This window comes from Megascapheus bottae, chromosome 3, assembly GCF_031878675.1.
Source record: "Megascapheus bottae isolate mThoBot1 chromosome 3, mThoBot2.hap1, whole genome shotgun sequence".
Taxonomy (NCBI): domain Eukaryota; kingdom Metazoa; phylum Chordata; class Mammalia; order Rodentia; family Geomyidae; genus Megascapheus; species Megascapheus bottae.
In genome coordinates, this window is record NC_143511.1 from 58,620,283 (window position 1) to 58,639,728 (window position 19,446).

General features: G+C 45.8%; 1 protein-coding gene and 1 non-coding gene across 2 annotated transcripts in view; both read right to left on the reverse strand.

Annotated features, from left to right (window-relative positions):
- Window positions 1-2,775: 2,775 nt before the first annotated feature.
- Window positions 2,776-19,446, reverse strand: part of Ubap2 (ubiquitin associated protein 2) — a 72,622-nt gene continuing 55,951 nt past the window's right edge. Inside the window, 13 exon segments of the mRNA XM_090330119.1 lie at window positions 2,776-3,705; window positions 3,707-3,976; window positions 4,061-4,128; window positions 4,264-4,371; window positions 4,455-4,554; window positions 4,712-4,917; window positions 5,115-5,193; window positions 8,876-8,923; window positions 9,194-9,285; window positions 9,843-10,047; window positions 15,364-15,433; window positions 16,236-16,419; window positions 19,319-19,361. Coding sequence (XP_090186245.1) covers window positions 3,604-3,705; window positions 3,707-3,976; window positions 4,061-4,128; window positions 4,264-4,371; window positions 4,455-4,554; window positions 4,712-4,917; window positions 5,115-5,193; window positions 8,876-8,923; window positions 9,194-9,285; window positions 9,843-10,047; window positions 15,364-15,433; window positions 16,236-16,419; window positions 19,319-19,361 — 1,575 coding nt within the window. The 3' untranslated portion in view covers window positions 2,776-3,603.
- LOC150065547 (small nucleolar RNA SNORD121A) lies at window positions 17,082-17,159 on the reverse strand. Its single transcript, XR_016535021.1, has one exon. It is a non-coding gene; the product is annotated as a small nucleolar RNA SNORD121A (small nucleolar RNA).

Sequence of the window (19,446 nt, forward strand, 5' to 3'; positions counted from 1 at the left end):
GGACTGACTGCAGTCCTACATAAGATCCCTGTGCACCAGTATCATCTCCTTTTTCTTCAGATCATAGTTCAGAAAGAACCAAAGGGCAGACTAGGGACAGGAATAGGTGGATGTCCAGAGTAGATGGTCCTTACTCCCACAGCTCCTCCCTCCTTTCTGATCTCAGGGTTTTCATTCACTCTTCAAACTCTCCCAAACATGCTATTTCCCAGAAGCCCTCTCTAGCCTCTAAAGCTTGGTCTTTTATTAAATGGGACTATTTTAACATGTTACAGTTCTTCAGGGACACTGTTGAGCCTGGTCCCAGAGTATCTATTTAATCCCACAGAGCTGCTATATTGTACCCTTGATTCCAGATTCAAGGAACCAGAGCAGCTATGCAGGAGTACAAACTCTGCTAGAAGGATACTAGAACTAGCTTGTTGTTCCCCATACTTCGAGCAATGCTTCCAGATAACCTGCAAAAACCTAGAGCCAAAGCAATGCTCCCCATCCCACAAGTTTACAGCCAATAGGTTGGTCTCATTCTCATAGAGCACTAAAATTCCACCTTTTGTTCCCCTTACGGCTGAAACGTCTTCCTCCCAGGTCAGCTCTGGCACCTCAGCGTTTTGGGAGGTGCTGTGATGTTCAGCTATCCCATTAGGCCCTGTTTAGCATGTGTTGCATGTTGACTCAGGGAGCCAGAGAGCCAAGTGGAAGTTGTTACCTCTCAGCACTTCTTGGTGGTGGTGGTGTTGGCTGGGTTTGCCTCAGATGATTACAACTAGTTCCAGGAGACTGGGGTGTGCTGACTTGTTGGCAGGTAGATATTCTGGTAGTTTAGACTGAGTTATAAAACCCATATGATCCTGGTTCCAGACTTGTCCCTGAGGATATATCCTGTGGAAAAATACTTGAGTATGTTTTCTCTTTGGGAGAGTGGATGGGAGTCTCAGGCTCACACCAGAACTTTGTGAGTACACTTGTACTGCTTATTTGGTGTGAAATGAACTCAGAATCCTTCATTTTAAGATTACTTTTGATTCTAATTGAGGCCTCACTGAATTCTCTTCAGTTCATGTATTTTGAAGCTCAGTGGAGAAGGTATAATATCATGATTCCATTGTTGCTTTTCTTAAAAAGTTTCCCTTCCTTTTCCTTATCATTCCAGAGTTCTTTTCTACTTTTTTCCCCTCTAGTCTGTTCCTTCCTTTCCCCTTCCCTGGCATTTATTTGCTTCTTTACTTGCTGGTTTCTTTATGTTTGAGTGTATATTTAGTAAAAGATTGGAAGGGGACAGTATATGTAAGTTCTCTGCTGAAAATTAACTTCCCACCCTCTTGTCCTGATTTTTAAAAAAGGTTTACATTTACAACTAAAAAGATTCAGATGCAATTTTCAACTATTCTGAAACCAGCAGGATACACCTGACTTTAATAGTTTTTAGATGAAATTGTAGATGTTTTTCTTCAGTTTAACTTATAAGAAAAGATTTATCTGATGCATTTTCTGTTGACTTCCCCTTTTAGTGGTTTTATTTTGTCTTTTTTTCTTTTTCTTTTTTTTTTGGCCCATCTGTCTACTAATAAAATGTGAAATAAAATATACCTGTATTGCTACTTCCCCATTGCATGACCCTCTTTTTTTCCTTGTGCTAAAACTAAAAGATGGCTGGGCACTGGTGGCTCACACCTGTAATCCTAGCTACTCAGGAGGCTTAGATCTGAGGATCATGGTTCAAAGCCAGCTTAGGCAGGAAAGTCCATGAGACATTTCTTTCCAGTTAATCACAGAAAACACCAGAAATGGTGCTGTAGCTCAAGTGGTAGAGTGCTAGCCTTGAGCAAAAGGAGCTTAGGGACAGTGCCAGCCCTAGAGTTCAAGGCCCAGGACTGGGCTGGGGGGAGGGGGAACCTAAAAGGTGGCCTCAAATTTTGTTATCTTTGTTATTTATGACATCCTGCCAAACCATGTCTCCAATGAGGCCATTTGCTGAAGTTGATTCTGAAATATAGGGCAGTCTCAGAAGGAATAGAGGGGGTATGCTTTTTCTGGGCAGCTTGTTTTTATCATTTGTATTCCCAACTTTCTGTTGCTAATAAATAGGGAATCAAGTAAGATGACTTTTTAAAAAAAGTTTCATTTGTGGACACTTACCATTTTTCTAGCCAGCATCATTTTATTAAAATGGGGAGGGGAGGGAAGAGATCCACAGTCCTCCAGCTGGTTCTGAAACAGTCACTTGACCAATCTTAAATGTGAAATGATCCAGAACCCACAAAACTTCTGATACTCAGCTTATATGTGCTTGAAGCAGCACTCCTTTTGCTTACGAGCCTAATCTGAAGTTGTAAATCAGGATTAAAATTAGGGACTAATTCCTGGATAACATTCAAATCCTAATATTACTTCTCCCACAGAGCCCCTGACTGACGCATTCTCCACTATTTGGAGATGTAAAGAATAGGTGCAGCTTGGTCAGGCCTTAAGCCTGTGCTCAGTAGTTGGCTTTACTCCAGGTCTTAGAGAAAAGAATTTCTCCTCCCCTAGCAGTCCTACCAACAGTGCCTGATTCTTAAAGGGTTGTCAAGAAAAGCTGCATTGACTTCCATAAACACAGCACCAGCACGACGGACCCAGAACTTTGTCTTTTCAGCCTTTAACATTTGGGCTGAAAGTCCAGTGGAGAAGGAACTTCCCAATCAAGCCCAAGACTCTGGGCAGACAACTTGTAGTTTTGGTCCCTGGAAATTCCAGAGTGCCACCCCTCAGCCACACCACACAGAGACCAAGCATGCTCTCAGAACTTTATTAGGTGGAATCTGGGCAAGGGGAAACCGCCGAAACAGTTGCCTACCTGGTGCAGGACAACTGGCATAGAGGAGCCATTGCTTGGAGACGGACTTTCACTGATGTGGAAGCAGATCTTTGATTTTTTTTTTTTTTTTAAAGGGGAGCTGACTGGATGAACATCTGAGACCCAGTTCAAATTATTTGTAAAATGGTCGGCCAGAAAAAGACAAGTTTCTAGGGACAGGACCGGACTGAGCAGAAGCCCTGGGGTTTATGTTGGGCAGGGGATCATTTTTGCTATTCCCAGATGAAGTTTTGGTGGAAGAGAGACCCTGACAAATGACAAAAGGATCTGTTTCTCAACAACAGAGGTATAAAGTAATTACAGAAGGGAGAAAAATAACAGTGTACAAGGGAGATGTCGTGATTGATTCTTCATTGGTATCCGACCCCGGTGCTCAAACTGCCTGAACTAGTCCTCCAGTGCCTTCTGGGACAGGGGCCGTGTGGAATGCCTGAAGGCAGAAGAGCCGTAAGGGGCTTACTTGGCTACAGTGAGGAGGGTCTCAATTAGGAGAGCAGAGTTGGCTGCTACCCGAAACCATACCCTTGGCTCCCTCAGGTTTCTATCACATTTACAAATACATACATAAATTACATTACATACAACAGCAAATCTGGGAGGCAGGCTCCCCACATAGGCTCAGCTGACGTCTAGTTACGAGTCTCAATTCTAGGAAAGGGCACTGAGTTCCCAGAAATGTGCTCCATGTGCTCTCTCCTGCCTAGGGTAAGCCCTGCCCCAGAGCCCACCCTCTCTTCGGGGGTCTAATTTGTCCAGTATGGTGAGTTCCCATAGGTAGGTTTGGAAGCTTGAGACTTGGGCTGCAGGGAGTTGGGCTGGTTGCGTTGACCGGAGCCACTCTGAGGAAGGGGAAGGGAAAAGACTGTCAGCACGAGGAGAAGCCCCAGGTCAGGGCTGGGGGCGCTCCGCCATCACTGCACTCACCTGGGCATCCTGCGGAAGGTGGTGGTGCAGCAGCTGCGAGTGGGGCTGCTGGTGGGCTGGCAGGATGTGCAGGAATGGGGGGGGCGCATAGCCAGCAGTGGCTCCAGGAGCCATAGCTCCTGTGGAGCCCAGGGCCGAGGGCAGGCTGAAAGGTGGAGGTGTGCCTGCGTGAAATCCCTGCTTGTCAAAGGTCTGCCAGGTAAAGACGACAACAGTGCTGATCAGATTGAGCTGTACTTGCTTCGACCTACCTGCCCGCCTTCGTTCACCCCTCACCTGTGTCTTGTTATAGACTGAACCAGTCATGTCAGGGAGGCCAGAGGTACCTGAAGACACTGAAGCTCCTAGGAGGGAAAGTAGTTCCTCCTTTGGCATTTGGACACAGCTTCGGGGCCACTGGGGTAGCCCTGCCTGACACAGGGCCAGGGAGGAGAAAACTACTCCAGGATTTTATCTTGGAAAGCAGGGATAAACACTACCTTTGCCAGGCCCAGAACCAGCAGACTTGTTTGGTGCCTGTGATGATCCACCATAGCCACCCTTGGTGTAGTCTCCTGCGGCCGTCCCCTGGGTTAAGTCATCATAACCTAGCACGGCAGAGTGGAAGAAGCATGTGTGGCTGAGCAGTCCTGCCCCTCCCCGCGTGTGGCTGTGCTGGGAGCAGCCTTACCCGTGCTGTAGCCGTGCTGGCCGTAACCGCTGGCCTGCTGGAAAGGGGTGGGAGGGGTGCTGAGGTTCACCCCATGCTGCTTTGCAGAGGCTGGCGGGACCTAGTGGAGAAAGCAGCAGATGAGTGCAAAGGATGCAGGCATGAAGGCAAAGGAGAATGTCGTTGATGCCCTCTTCCCGGCTTCTGCTGCCAGGACCTGTGCCACAGGCTCTGGTTTTTTAACCTCCTAGAGGGGAAGGAACTGCACAGATACTTACAAACACAGGGGGCCCATACTGGAAGGCACTGGGCACGCTTGTGTAATAGGGGAGGCCAGTGTAGCTGTAGCCAGGTGGCAGTGCAGGGTTCAAAAAGGGCTGCTGGGCTGTGTGGTGGGCCTGGGATTGGCTCTGCTGTGGCTGAGCTGGTGTGGCGGGGGGTGCAGGAGATGCAGAGTCACCTCGGCCAAACTTGGTGATATCACCTAGAAGACAAAGACTGACCCTGTTACAACCAGGGAAAATGCCAGCCTGGCTCCTGCAAACAGAAGCAGGTCTGGCTATCAGCTTCCACATGGGCAGCTTAAGAAAACCTCTCAGCACCGTGTCTGCCTTCCAGCCTCCTGCGGTCAGCTGCAGGCCAGCCATACCCCCCTCTCCCTATGCCCAACACCCAACTAACCTGAATATGGATTATTAGCTAGGCTTCCATCTCTGCTGGCAAGGGCTGTGGGTGCAGCAAAAGGAATTCCATAGTAATCCTAGGATAGATTGGAGAGACTCATTGGGCAAGGGCATCACCCCATTCTCAGCAACAGTACACACAACTGCAAGTCAACAGCGCCTGTGAGCCCTTCAGCCTAAAACACAGTAGAACCTTGAAGATAAGGGAACTCTGATTATGTTCTAAAAACTAAGTGCCAGCGACTGTATATAGAGATTCCCTTCTTAAACACTCGTTTGTTAAACATGTCATTTGAAATAGGTGTAAAAATCAATGTTCATAAATTCTTTAATTAAAAAAAAGAAGTCGGGGCTGGGAGTTTGGCCTAGTGGTTAAAGTGCTTGCCTAGCATGCATGAAGACCCGGGTTCGATTCCTTGGTACCACATACATACAAAAAAAGCCAGAAGTGGTGCTGAGGCTCAAGTGGTAGAGCTCTAGCCTTGAGAAAGTCCAAGGACAGTGCTCAGGCCCTGAGCTCAAGCCCAGGACTGGCAAAAAAAAAAAAAAAAAAAAAAGGCCAAAACACAGTAGAACCTTGAAGATAAGGGAACTCTGCCCAGAGCCTTACCATCCAGGGCTTTGACAGTTCAGGATTCAACTAGTGTCTGAGTCGTAGTCAGACAAAATTCCTCCTACTAGGAATGACACTCAAATACTTTGGCAACGTCTATAGGTAACCTAGAGAATTCCCAGCATTTAACCCCGAGAAGTGTCAGGGCTGCTGAACTGCATGGATCTTGTTGGCACACAAGTGGAGACAGCCCTGAAGGAGGAGCCTTTTTCACAGAAGAGGAAATGAGGCATAAAAATAGTAAAGGTGGGGCCGGGAGTTTCACCTAATGGTAGAGTGCTTGCCTAGCATGTACGAAGACCCAGGTTCGATTCCTCGGTACCACATACATAGAAAAAAGCCGGAAGTGGTGCTGAGGCTCAAGTGGTAGAGCTCTAGCCTTGAGAAAGTCCAAGGACAGTGCTCAGGCCCTGAGCTCAAGCCCAGGACTGGCAAAAAAAAAAAAAAAAAAAAAGAAAGGCTATAAGATGACTCAAAAGAAAAACGCTTTATATTTCAAATGTAGAAGACAATGGAAGAAAAAGCAAAGGAGTCCCATGAATAAAAGTAGAGAACCAAGAAGAGCCCCAAAGGATCCTTGCTGGCAGGCAGTCCACTGGATACCTCTTTAGGTTTCTTTTTTTTTTTTTTTTTTTTGTGGCTGCTGTACAGGGGCTCTGCGGAGAGCTGCTGGAGGTGCAGGCAGGCCACAGTCAGCCTCTGCCACTGAAGAGGACTCTAGTAGGTGGGACAAAGAGTCCCTTCTTGTACCACAGTTCTGTGGGCCTGGAAGACGACAGGGAGAAAAAAAGCCCTTATCCCCTGGGAACAGGAAAGAGGACATCCTGTGGTCCAGACATCTGACATATGTTCTAGAAAATCTCAGACTGACGCTAGTTACACAGAAAGAAATTCTGCCAAGTACAGGTGAAAGTAGGCCCAGCCCCATCCCTTTCTCATCTATTCTGTGACTGTGGCTTCCCTAGCCTCGGCCATGTGCTTCACCCTCGTCATCCGGGGCTGTCCTGCAACCCTGCTTACAGACACAGCAGGCAGCAACAACCAGAGCCCAAGGTAAGAATTCTTTCAAATAAGATGAGGCCAGAACTAGAAGATACACTGAAAATGGACAGTTCCAGCTGAAATTTCTTAGAAGTTCAAGGCCAATCTTAACTTCTCCAGTGAGAGAAAAACAAACATGTGGGGAGAGAAAGAACACAGATAAGAAAAAATTCACCATGAAAGTGGCACTATGGCTCAAGTAGTAGAGCGATAGCCTACTACTAGCTCAGGGACAGTGCCTAGGCCCTAAGATCAAGCCCAACAAAAAAAAAAAAAAAATTGGCTTAAGCAAAGCATTAGCAATGGATCTTAGATTTATGTTTTATAGAAGTCAAATGTAGGACTGGGCACTGGTGACTAATGTCTGTAATCTTAGCTACTCAGGAGGCTGTGATGTGAAGACTGCAGTTTAAAGCCAGACCAGGCAGGAAAGTTCACGAGACTCTTATTTCCAATCAACACCAAAAGCCAGAAACAGAGCTGTGCCTCATGGGATAGAGCACTAGTCATGACTATAAAAGCTCAGGGATAGCATCCAAGCCCTGAGTTCAAGACCCAAGCATGCACGCACACACATATAGAGTAAAAAATAGTTCAAACACCAAGAAAGCTGGAATGAAAATATGTTCTTGAAAGGATTTGTTATACACAAACTGTAATGACAAAAAAAGAAATGTAATAAAAACCCCAAAGCAATCACTAAACATACATACATATATATATATATATATATATATATATATATATATATATATATATATATATGTTTAGTATAGTCAGGCATTGGTTACAGCATGGCTGTAATCTTAGCTACTCAGGAAGCTGAGATCTGAGGATCATGGTTCAAAGCCAGCCCAGGCATGGAAGTCTATGAGACTCTTATCTCCCGCTAACCACCAGAAAACTGGAAGCAGTGCTGTAGCTCCAAGTGGTAGAGCTGAAGAATTCAGGAACAGCTCCCAGGCTGAGTTCAAGCCCCAAGACCAACACAAAAAAACAACCAAACAAAAAACACAGAACAGATGAAATAGAATAAAAATAGAAAGATGGTAGACTTAAGTCCATTTACCTGAACAATCACATTAAAGTTGATTGTTATGAACAACCCCCATTAAGAGACAGAGACAGGAGATTAATTAAAAGAAAAAAAAAAAAAAAACAGGGGTGGGGGGGCGGGGGAAGGTGGCCTAATGTAGAGTGCTTGCCTCGCATGCATGAAGCCCTGGGTTTGATTCCTCAGTACCACAAAAATAGAAAAGGCTGGAAGTGACGCTGTGGCTCAAGTGGTAGAGTGCTAGCCTTGAGAAAGCCCAAAGACAATGCTCAGGCCCTAAGTCAAGCCTCAAGACTGCTGAAAAAAAAAAAAGGTCAGGCATGGTGGCTCACACTTATAATCCAAACTACTCTGGAGGCTGAGATTTGAGGATCCATGTTCAAAGCCAACCCAAGCACAAAAGGACCTGAGACTCCTATCTCCAATTAACCTCCAGAAAACAGGAAGTGGGGCTTGGCTCAAGGGTAGGGTGTAGCTTTGAGCTGAAGAGCTCAGGGACAGTTCTAAGGCCGAGTTCAAGCTCCATGGCCCACCAAAAAGAAAAAAAAAAAAAAAAAAAAGGCAAGAAGATAAAAAAACAAAAAAACACAACTGGTGGCTCACACCTGTAATCCTAGCTTCTTGGAAGGTTGAGATCTAAAATAAGCACTAAAGTTTGAAGCTAGAATAGGCAGATCAACCTATGAGATTCTTATCTCCAATTGACCAGCAATTAGCTGGAAGTGAAGCTGTAGTTCAAGTAGTAAAGTGACAGCCTTGAGTGAAAAAGCTAAGCAAAAGCATGAAGCCCTGAATTCAAGCTCCAGTACCAGCACCAAAAGAAAAAGGAGAAGGTTACCAAGGAGCTATTATTATAGTAAGAGCTCCATGTCTCGAAGGCCTTACGTTTCCCAGAAATGAGGACAGAATACTTATCTGATGAATATACAGCCCCCACACCACCAGTGGAGGTCAGGGTATTCCATGGGCCAATGCTCCTGAGGGCTTAGGAGGCTAGAGGAGGAAGACCAGCCTAAATGGCCACTGACCCACCATGCTACTTCTTACTCACCACTGGCAGCCGTGACTGCAGCATCTGGAGCTCCTCATAGCCGTAGATCTGCATGGAGAACCAAAAATATATTAGGGACTACACACCAACCTCCAGGAAGTCCAGGCTCATCAACAGGTCAGAACAAGAGCGGAGGTCTAAGCCATGTGCAGAAATGAGACATGGATCAGCTGCTGGGAGAATCTAGCCTTGATGAAGGAAGATGCAGAAGGCATCAGAGCACAGAGTCAGGGAGTGGAAAGTGGCCCAGCCCACAACCCGCTGCGGGCCTGCCAGGTGCTAGCCCCTAAGGCCAGCCAGGAGCCCCGCAGAGCTCACCGGGTAGGCCGGAAGCAGTCCTCCGGGGCCCACGAGGTACTGGTTGTGCAGCAGGGGAGGCACTCCTTGAGGCAGGTTTGGAGGTGCTTTGCCTGCAGAAGGGAAAATGAAATGAAATGGAATAAAAAGCACACAAGTGAGGTTCCCGGGCTGTTGTGGGAGGAAGCACAGGTCTGAGCTCACTGTCGGCAACCGTGCTACTCCAAATGTGCCCATGGTTACCAGGGTAGAGCAGTGGCTGGGACATGCACAGGCTCATGCTAGGAAGTGGCCCAGGGCAGACACAAAACACAATCATATTTTGGATGTTTAAAGCAAGGCCAAAGGACACACTGCTCTGAATAAATACACCACATGACACAACTGCTTCCTCACAACTCAATGTGCAGTTCAGCCCACTCACACAGTCTGTCTAATGACTGACAACTGGTCACATAAAATGATCAGAAGAAGCCCATGACAGCATAAAGGCTGTGAGGAATCCCACCCATTCCGCATGAATGCCCATTGGCCTTACAAGGTCAATACCCAAAGGCAAAGTCAAGAAGAAGTGAGTGTGGGATTCTTTGGTACCTGGTAGTCACTGGCCAGCCCTCCTATAAAGCCACATTTGCATACTTGATGGGACCCGAAAGGCGCCGGGCCTTACCTGAGGTTCCCGAGGGTACGGCCCTGGCACTGCTGCTGGCTGCGCTCACACTGGCTCCGCCCAGGCAGAGGCTGCTCGCGGAGCTCGTGCTGCTCATGCTCCCCGGCAGGCTGGCACCGGAGGACGGGGCGCTCGAGGCAGAGGTGGCTGCCGTTGAGTAGGTGACCGAGGACTGGAGGGGAGGGGTGCTCTCCACACTGGCATGCTGGCAAAACAAAAGCCAGGACACATGGATCTGGAGGTAAAGAAGAAGATGCTGGGAGAGACTGGCCGGGCCTTTGAGCCTGCAGTCTCGTGGCACAAGAGGCAGATGATGATGCCAGTAACCAGGGACTCTGAGGTCGCAGCTCTATGCTCAGTGATCACAGTGGCCTCTCTATGGCCAGATTTTTGCATCAGGACTTACAAACTAGAACATCAGGACATCACCACGGAATGTGCTCAATATCTCTAATCCTGCAAGTTGCTCAAGCTTTGTATCTGAAGCAGGGCAGTGAAATACGAGGCGAACTTCAGAGCGTAAATCAATACAGACCACTTGAAGATGGGGGCAGAACTCAGACAAGCTGGTTTCAGGTAACCTAGCCCACACCATCGCCTTTGGGCTTCCTCCTCTTCAACTTCTTAGATGCTGTAGCTGGAAACCACAGGAGGCCATGAAAAGCCTTTCATTGCAAACCTAGTGACTGTAGTATGGAAGTGCTTCTTGGTTGCCCACCACCTAACAAGGTATGGTCATCACAGGGCCAGTTTAACAAGATCATGCTGGGAACGACAAAATTCAGAAGAATGTGCAAGGAAAACTCCTAGTTCCCGGACTGCTTGTTAGAGGCCATCAAGCACTGAGGTTGGTGGAAAAGAGGCCCCAGACTGGATAAAGTCCCAAATAAGTAGAACACCCTAAGACTAACAACCACCTCTATACCAGACACACCTAAAGAACATGACGAACAAGAGGGCCCCAAAAGAAAAGGATGAGGGTTCACCACTTAAGGCTTTGTGGATAACCCCCACCTTCCGCATCCAAAGAACCTCTTACTCCTTCAGTGCAGAACTGGGGTGGGGAAGGTCTCATGAGAAGCAGGTGCAGGATGCATTGCTCTATTAAACACCTAAGTCACCATCTTCTGTAAGAAGACAGACTTTCATCCAAGACTAAATAAAAAGACAGAAATAAACCTGGAAGTGTTACTAGTCAGGTAACCTTACACAGGAGAAAAAGAGAGGGAAAAAAAAAGAATATTCCCCATTCATAAGAGAAGCAGCTGACTGCTGAGAAGTTATTCAGAAAGCTTCCCTCCACGGATCTAGCACAGGGAGCATCCCTGCCACCCCCTCCCAGCACTGCAAGGAGACCAAACCCCAGCTCCCCTGGACTAACTCCCAGGGAAAGGGCCACTCAGCCTACCCCGGGCAGCCAGCTCCCAAGGAGCAAGTGAAGGAGAAAACAGTGAGATCTGCTTTAGAATGCTAGATGAGAAAGACCTGCAGTAGACTATGAAAGAAAAGATATAGTTGACTACATTACAACAAATAATGACAGGACAAATCAAAATTGGCTACTAGTATCCCCAATTTTGAGGTTCCCAGAAAGAGATTAAGGACCAAACACAAAAATGCACCTAGAATACAAACAACTCACACACAAAAAAAGAAACTTGGCCAGGCGCAGTGGCTCATGCCTATAATCCTAGCTACTCTGGAAGCTGAGATCTGAGGATCCTGGTTCAAAGCTAGTTCGGGCTCTTATCTCCAATTAAGCACAAGAAAATGGGAAGTGGGGTTATGGCTCTGGGGTAGAGCCATGGCCTTGAGCTGAAGAGCTTAGGGACAGTACCCAGACCCCAGAGTTCAAGCCCCATGACCCCCCCGCCCAAAGGAAACTCAATATCTATTGAGTATAAAATTTCAACATTAATTGAATGTAAAAAGAAGGCTGATGGGCCGGGAGTTTGGCCTAGTGGTTAAAGTGCTTGCCTAGCATGCATGAAGACCGGGGTTCGATTCCTCGGTACCACATACATAGAAAAAAGCCAGAAGTGGTGCTGAGGCTCAAGTGGTAGAGCTCTAGCCTTGAGAAAGTCCAAGGACAGTGCTCAGGCCCTGAGCTCAAGCCCAGGACTGGCAAAAAAAAAAAAAAAAAAAAAAAAAAGAAGGCTGATAAGGTGTGGTGGCACACAACTACAGTCCAACCTACTAGAGAGGCAAAAGAAAGGGAGAGGGATTTTGAGGCAAATGTGAATAAAAAAAGCTGGTGAGACTCTTCACTAAAAAACAAAACAGGGCCAGAAATGTAGCTTACTGATAAGCGTGCTTGCCTAGCACGCATGAACACGTGGGTTCAGTTTCTGAGTACCACATACACAGAAAAAGCCCAAAGTGGTGCTGTGGCTCAAGTGGTAGGACACTAGCCTTAAGCAAAAGAGGCTCAGGGTCATTGTTCAAGCCCTGAGTTCAACCTTCAGGATTGGCCAAAACAACAACAACAAAAAACCCCACAAACAACAAAAATCAGGCATCCTGGTAGAATGCCTATTATCCCAGCTACTTGAGAGGCAGAAAACTGTGGTCTAAGTCTGGCCACGGGAAAATTATGAGCATGTGCCAAGCAAGTACAAGTGAGTTCAAACCCCACTACAGAAACAGAAGTAGCTCTATCCCTGAAGGGCTGTTTTTTCCCCTACAAATACAACATATACTAAGACCACTTTAAAAAGCCTGTGAGAAATAAGGTATTCTTAAACAGGCTGGTTTTGAACTTCTATTCTTAGATCTCAGCCTTCTTTCTGAGTAGCTAGGATTATAAGGTGTAAGTCATTGGTACCCAGGTTTTCTTTGTTTTGGGAGCACATTATTTTTCTGTGGATTTTTTTTTTTGTTGGTTGTGGGGCTTGAACTCAGCCTTGGCGCTGTCCCTGCTACTATATTCAAGGCTAGTGCTCTGTACTTGGAACCACAGTTCAACCTCTGGTTTTTAGGTTTTTAAATTAGAGATAAGAATCTAATAGACTTTCCTGCCCAGGCTGGCTTCAAACCATGACCCTTAGATCTCAGTCTCCTGAGTAGCTAGGATTACAGGTGTGAGCTACCAGCTCCTGGCCACATTAGTTTTTTGGGGGGAGAGGTACACTGTCATGAAATCAAGGGCAGGGCAACATCAGTTCACACAAAGATGTAAGTGTAAGTGACAGTGACGGGATTCGTGGCAAATTTCTTCACATCAATTGAGCTGCAGAATATCACGTGGAGAAAACTACATTTTTTTGAAATTTCTTTCAATTTTCTCTCTATATTTACATAAATATCTATCTATATAGATATATCTATAACCCTTATATACATCTATAATCTACAGATATATATATATATATATATCTGTGTTGATTGAAATTTCTTTAGATTTTCTCTCTATATATTATATATCTCACACACACACACACACACACACACACACACACACACACACACACACACACACACGTACCATATTTAGCCAAAACCATGTATAATAGTACAAATAGTACAGGCTTACTTACTATACAAGGCAACACTAGTAGGGAAACCAAAAGAAGAAAGCGCAGTGCCAATGGTTTACAGAGACAGAACAGGAGGAGGATGCTTTGAGGCCAGCCAGGGAAGAAAAATTGAAGACCCTTTCTAAATCTAGCAGAGGCCCAGGATTACATCCTATCACCTCAAGCTACGTGGGAGGTGGAGATGAAGAGTCCTGGCTTTATGCTGACACAGTGTACAGTTCATTGCAAGAGCACAGGGCTCCCAGAAACAGAGCCAGAAGCCTCAAGACAACTCCTCAGTACCCATGGTACCCAAAGAGAAGCAGGTGTTCACACTGTACTCCATGTGAAGATGGTAACCTATGTGTTTAAAGAGAAAAGATCAGGTTTGAGATGCTACTTAGAAAAATCAGAATTTGAAGCTGGGCATGGTGGTGGTGGTTCACACCTGTAATCCTAGCTATTCAGGAGGCTGAAATCTGAGGATCGAGGTTCAAAGCCAGCCTGGGCACTAAAGATCATGAGACTCTTATCTCCAATTAATTACTAGAAAAAAAAAAGGGAAGTGGGGATATGGCTCAGTGGTAGGGTGGTAGCCTTGAGCTGAAGAGCTTAGGGACAGCACCCAGGCCAAGTTCAAGCCCCATGACCCACAAAAGAAAGAAAAGAAAAGAAAGAAAGAAAGAAAAAAAAAAAAAAAACTAGAACTTGAAAGTCACCATACTGGATGGATCAGACACAAGGATAGAACTGCCCTTTTCCATCATCTTACTCTTCAGTTAAGTCGCTTCTTTTACCAACTTCCTGTACCTGGAATTCATCTCTACCCAAATCCTCCCTTCCTGTGGACCCCCTACTCCAACTTGCCTGTAGTAGCCTTGTTGCCTAGGAACCAATGTTCTGTTCTGTCCCAGTACTTTCTTTCTGTGCCAGCTCCTACTCACTTCCTCTCCATTCGACCACCATTCCTTCTACCTCATCACTATCAGCCCAACCCACATCCCCTATAACAAGGCTTCACTTCACAGACCAAGTTCTTGGTTACAAAGAGAAACCATGGTCTGTTGAGGGTTACTCTTCGGTACATGAGGACATATCCTAGCTGACACCAGCACTTGCAATGTCTCTTGCCCTGGCTTCCCCAATAGCACAGTTCTGCCTGACTTTTTGCCCTCCCATCTTCCAAACTTGCTTCTTTAAAGTGTCTACTTCTGAGTAGGGAAAGCTAGTATAGGGCTAGATCAAATATGATACCTAAAGACTGCCACTAGCGAAGTTCCACTGAGCCCAATATGGAATACAATTACACTGCCTCAGCCAAAGCCAGGAACGCACAGCAGAGGATGGAGACCCCTCGTCTAAATGTATCTTTTAGGTAATCACTACACAAAGTAGCTGGGACCAGGTATTGGTGGGTCATCCAAGCTACTCAGGAGGCTGAGATCTGAGCATCAAGGGTCAAACCCTAGTGCTGATACACACAAATATCTCAATGAGGACGGGAGTTTGGCCTAGTGGTAAGTGCTTGCCTAGCACGTACAAAGATCCGGGTTCCATTCCTCGGTACAATATACATAGAAAAAGCTGAAAGTGGTGCTGTTGCTTAAGAGGTAGAGCGCTAGCCTTCAGAAAGCCTAAGAACAGTGCTCCGGTCCTGAGTTCAAGCCCTAGGACTGGCACAAAAAGAAAGAAAAAAAAAAGCTCTAGAAAACAAAATAATGCTACGGGACAGGAATATCTCCCATAAGGAAAGAGGAGCACAGCGAGCTCTAGGGTGCAAGCTAAAGCCCTTCGAAGAGCACATGGGTCTGAGGCAATACTTTCAAGGAGTCAGACCTCAGGAAGCAAGGTGTCCGCCACAGAGCCTGGGAAATCAGCACTTAGAACCATGGAACTACATCAAGACACCCAGCTAAGAGACTCCAGATTGCCTCAGTTCTTCAGAGTTCATCAACTAAGCCTCAGCTTCCCAGGGAGGGTGCAGAGAGTGGCCTGGGGATACTTACTGTGTGTGGTGTGCTGGAGGAGCGTGCTGTAGGCACAGAGGAGAGGCTGCTCTGGTGGCTCGAGAGGGAACTAGAAGACAAAATAGAGCACCAAATGTCCACTCAAACGAGCTTCTCTACACAAGTCAGGTCTCCCTCAGTTGAACAGCTCCAGTCAAGTTTACTCCTATTCCTGGGGAAGACTGTGCCTCAGATCTCATGCCCTCAGAACCTGGAGACACGAAGGTTCTGGTGTTTAGGAAGGACCTGAAGGATCCCTTGCCATGAGATCTGATGTATCCTAGAAGGCAGAAACTTCCAGAGGCAAATTCAATAAAAAAAGATCCCTTTGCTCTTGCAGATGTAAAATAGTATTACCCTGAAAATCTGCCATGCTTGATTTGAGAGCCCATATGACAATAAGAATCTGATTTCTCATCATATCCAGACACCAAATCAAGAGATTCTGCTCCCAACTAAAGGGGTTTAAAAAAAAACTCTATTCAGAAGATACAGGTAACAAACATGCCCATTTTCTGATACCCTGTTCTAAGTACTTGATCTCTGGACCCTGGTCTGAAATCCACATCACAGTGACCTGGCTGAGAGCTGGGAACAAGTTAGGCTTATGGCATCTGCCTGAGGTCCAAGAAAAATGCAAGGAATCCAAGGCCTCATCCCTTCCTAGGAGACCTGGAACTCCATGGCAGCAGAGGCATTCCAAGCAGTCAGACCTGGCCAGGCCCAATCTTGAACGAGGGGTTTTTAGGCAAAAGCTCAAAACATCATGTAAGGGGCAGCAAGCAGATTTTGTTCATGGAAACAACCCTTTGAGGGGCTCAAGGACTTTGCTTCAATAAACTTTTCACTTTGGGCCCACAGTTTCTCCATACCTGCTAAGCTGAGAGAGGGGACTGCTGGCCAGGTCACCAGGCTGGGACAAGGAGGGTAAAGTGGCAGTGTGCTGGGATGCCGAGGGCAGAAGCGTAGTGCAGGAGGTGGTGCTGGGCAGGGAGCCCACAGATGGGAGGGTGGAGGGAGGGTCTGTTGTCTTTGGAGCTGGAACGGATGAAGTAGCTGTAAGAAACAGATGCTTTGAGCTCCTGAACCAACACTGATTATTGGAAATATGCTTAGTTTCTTGTGACATGTTAGGATCAGGTGACATATACATAAAAGTTATACAACCTAGGATAATCATCAGATGGCCTCATCACTGTCAGCTTACACTACTGAAAATGTGTGATGACTGGACATGCAAGATTCAAATCCCAAACAGGCAATGGCGTTTTAATAATCATCCACTGTCCTATGAAACATATCTCTCCCGCCTACAGATACCTAACATTTGCAGCAACCAGAAAGGAAAATAGATACTGGGATTTGGGTATACATGATCACAAGGTAAGGTAAATTTTCCTCCAAAGACTCAACAAAGAAGAATGCACAGCCCACTAGCAAGCCACGCCATGGTGTTTTCATCTACTTCACACCAATGGAGATGGCACTGCCCCAGCTCAATACCAGCTCAGGGCAAGTGTGTGCAAGAATGCAGAGTGCACATACTGTGGAGAGGTCTATACTGCCTTTTATCTGCAGCAGAAAGAAAACACACTGCTCCCCGATACCCACTTTCAAACGCACTGCAAGAATGTCCTGCGAATGCGTTTCATCAGATTACTCCAGAGCCCATGAGCAACTTATAAGCCTTTAGAAACGACATGGACATAACCTGACCTGTGGAAAAGACTCAGCTTAATTCTGTCCACACATACAATTCAGATATGTGCTTGGAAGTACATCACTGTCTTTTCCCTCCTGCCAGGCTTGATGTAAGCACCAGGGGTGGCACCCTAACAGGAACAACAGGCATGGGCAGATCATTTTTAGGCAGATAGGAATGCAAAGGACTCTGAGTTGACCTAAGTCCTCCCTCTCATTGATTGGTTCTTATAATCAGATAAGACAAAATTGATGTGCCTCACCTAAAATTACTTGTCTGAATTTGGGGGTGACCTGACAATAGGCCCCACGGTAAGGCTCTCTCTCAAAGAACAAGAGACAGGAAGTGAGGGAAAGAATGGATGGCAAAGAATAATGTAAATAAAAGCCTATCTTCATTGGTCATGGAAATCTCAGCTAAGTAGGAGGCCAGAACAGATCACATTTTGAAGTCAACCAAGGCAGATAAAAAAAGGGTTGGGTGCTATGGCTCAAATAATAAGGACCTGAGTTCAACGTCAGTACAACTTCCCCCCCAAAGCAAAATAATTAAAAATAAACCCAAACTATTAGTTTTACATTATGTTGTCTAGATAATTCCTATTTTTTAAATTACCATTTAGGAATCCTCTCTATGTTCTTGAGCCCATGACCGATCAGAAGAAATTTGTCACTAAAGCTGCTGGAGTGAGATGTTCCTTTAACCCAACTTGCTCACAGCTACTCATTTCTCAAAACAGTTCTGACAGCCTAGCATCATTATCAGAACTAAATTCTGGAGTATCAAATCCATCATTTCAGTTCCAACTGAGGGTCTAAATATCTATATTCACACTCTATATCCCCCAAATCCTTATTTAAAAACAAAACTAACAACTTCAGGGCTACAGGTACGTCTCAGTGATAAAAGCACCTGACTAGCAATGTGAGTTCAATCGCTAGTACTGCGGGGGAAAGAGTGGAGGGGGCATCAAGAAACAAGGCTTTCAGTCAGGCATGGGGGCAAATGCCTGTAATACTAGCATTACTCAGGGCAGGACTGTTACAAGTTCAAAACCAACCAGGACTACATAGTAAGACTTCCCCCACCTAAAAAAAAAAATCTTACTTCTAGATCCATAGTGGATATTTATTTGCCTTACATAATGATAAGAGAAAACTACTATAAACAAGGCAGGTGTGGTGGCTCACATCTATAATCCTGGCTACTCAGGGGACAGAGATTTGAGGATCTCAGTTCAAAGTCAACCCCGGTACTAAAGACCAAAGACCAAAGACCGTAAGATTCTTATCTCCAATTAGCCACGAGAAAATTGGAAGTGGCGCTGTGGCTCTAGGGGTAGGGCCGTAGCCTTGAGTTGAAGCGCCCAGGGACAGTGCCCAGTCCTAGAGTTCAAGCTCCACGACCAACCAAAAAAAGGAAAAAAGAAAAACTACTATAAACTAGCACAGATAAGCTAAAAGCAACTAACACGATTCACCTGAGGATTCTCCAGTAATCACTGAGCTGTTATATACACAGAAGAAAGTGTTCCTCATTCTCCTGAGCAGCATCCACAGTAAACAACACTTAGGTCTCTTCCTAATCAATAGTCCTTCAGGTCTTGTAAACAAAAAACATAAGTCATTTTCTGCACTAGGGATAATTTATTTTGTAGAAATCCTTGATTATTTTTAAATATTATTGATGTGACAGCTCTTTCAGCAACTTGGAATCTGTCTGAGCAAAGCATCTTTAAAATGAATACCATATATTGCACCTGTGGTACAGGTGCAGAAGAACAGAAGATCACCTCCTGTTTATGGTGGTGATGTTTCTACTATACTACCGGCTATAATTTGCTCACATAAGAATTTCATACTAAACTTCATTAGTTTTGCCACAGAAATAGGATTGATTTTCATTTAATTTTTGTTGTTGTTGTTGTTCCTGTTTTCCCAGGCAAGAGGATCTGGATCTGAGGCTGGCTTGGGGGAAGAGATGGAAGGGGAGGGTAAAAGGGGGGGGAGAGAACGGATGAGCCATGGCTACAGTGATACAGCACTTGCCTTGCAGGCCTAACGTCCAGAGTTTAAACTCTATTATGTCAACACTAATTAACTAGTTAATAGGGTGGGGAAAGAGAGGAAGAAAAAAAAAGGGCTTTTTTTTGTAAACAAAATTATGCATTGGCCAATTAGTGCTTTCTTCATCCCACCAGCCATGTTTCTTTGATGTCTGCCTGCCACATGAAGAGTTCACTGATCTACTTACTAGTGTCTAGTGTCTGCTGACTTCGTCCACCGCCGTGTCCGTTCTATAAGGGAGAGAGGAGAGATGAAGCCATGTGCACACCCGGATGATTACCCGAGGACATTCCACTGAGACATCACAGCAGTCAG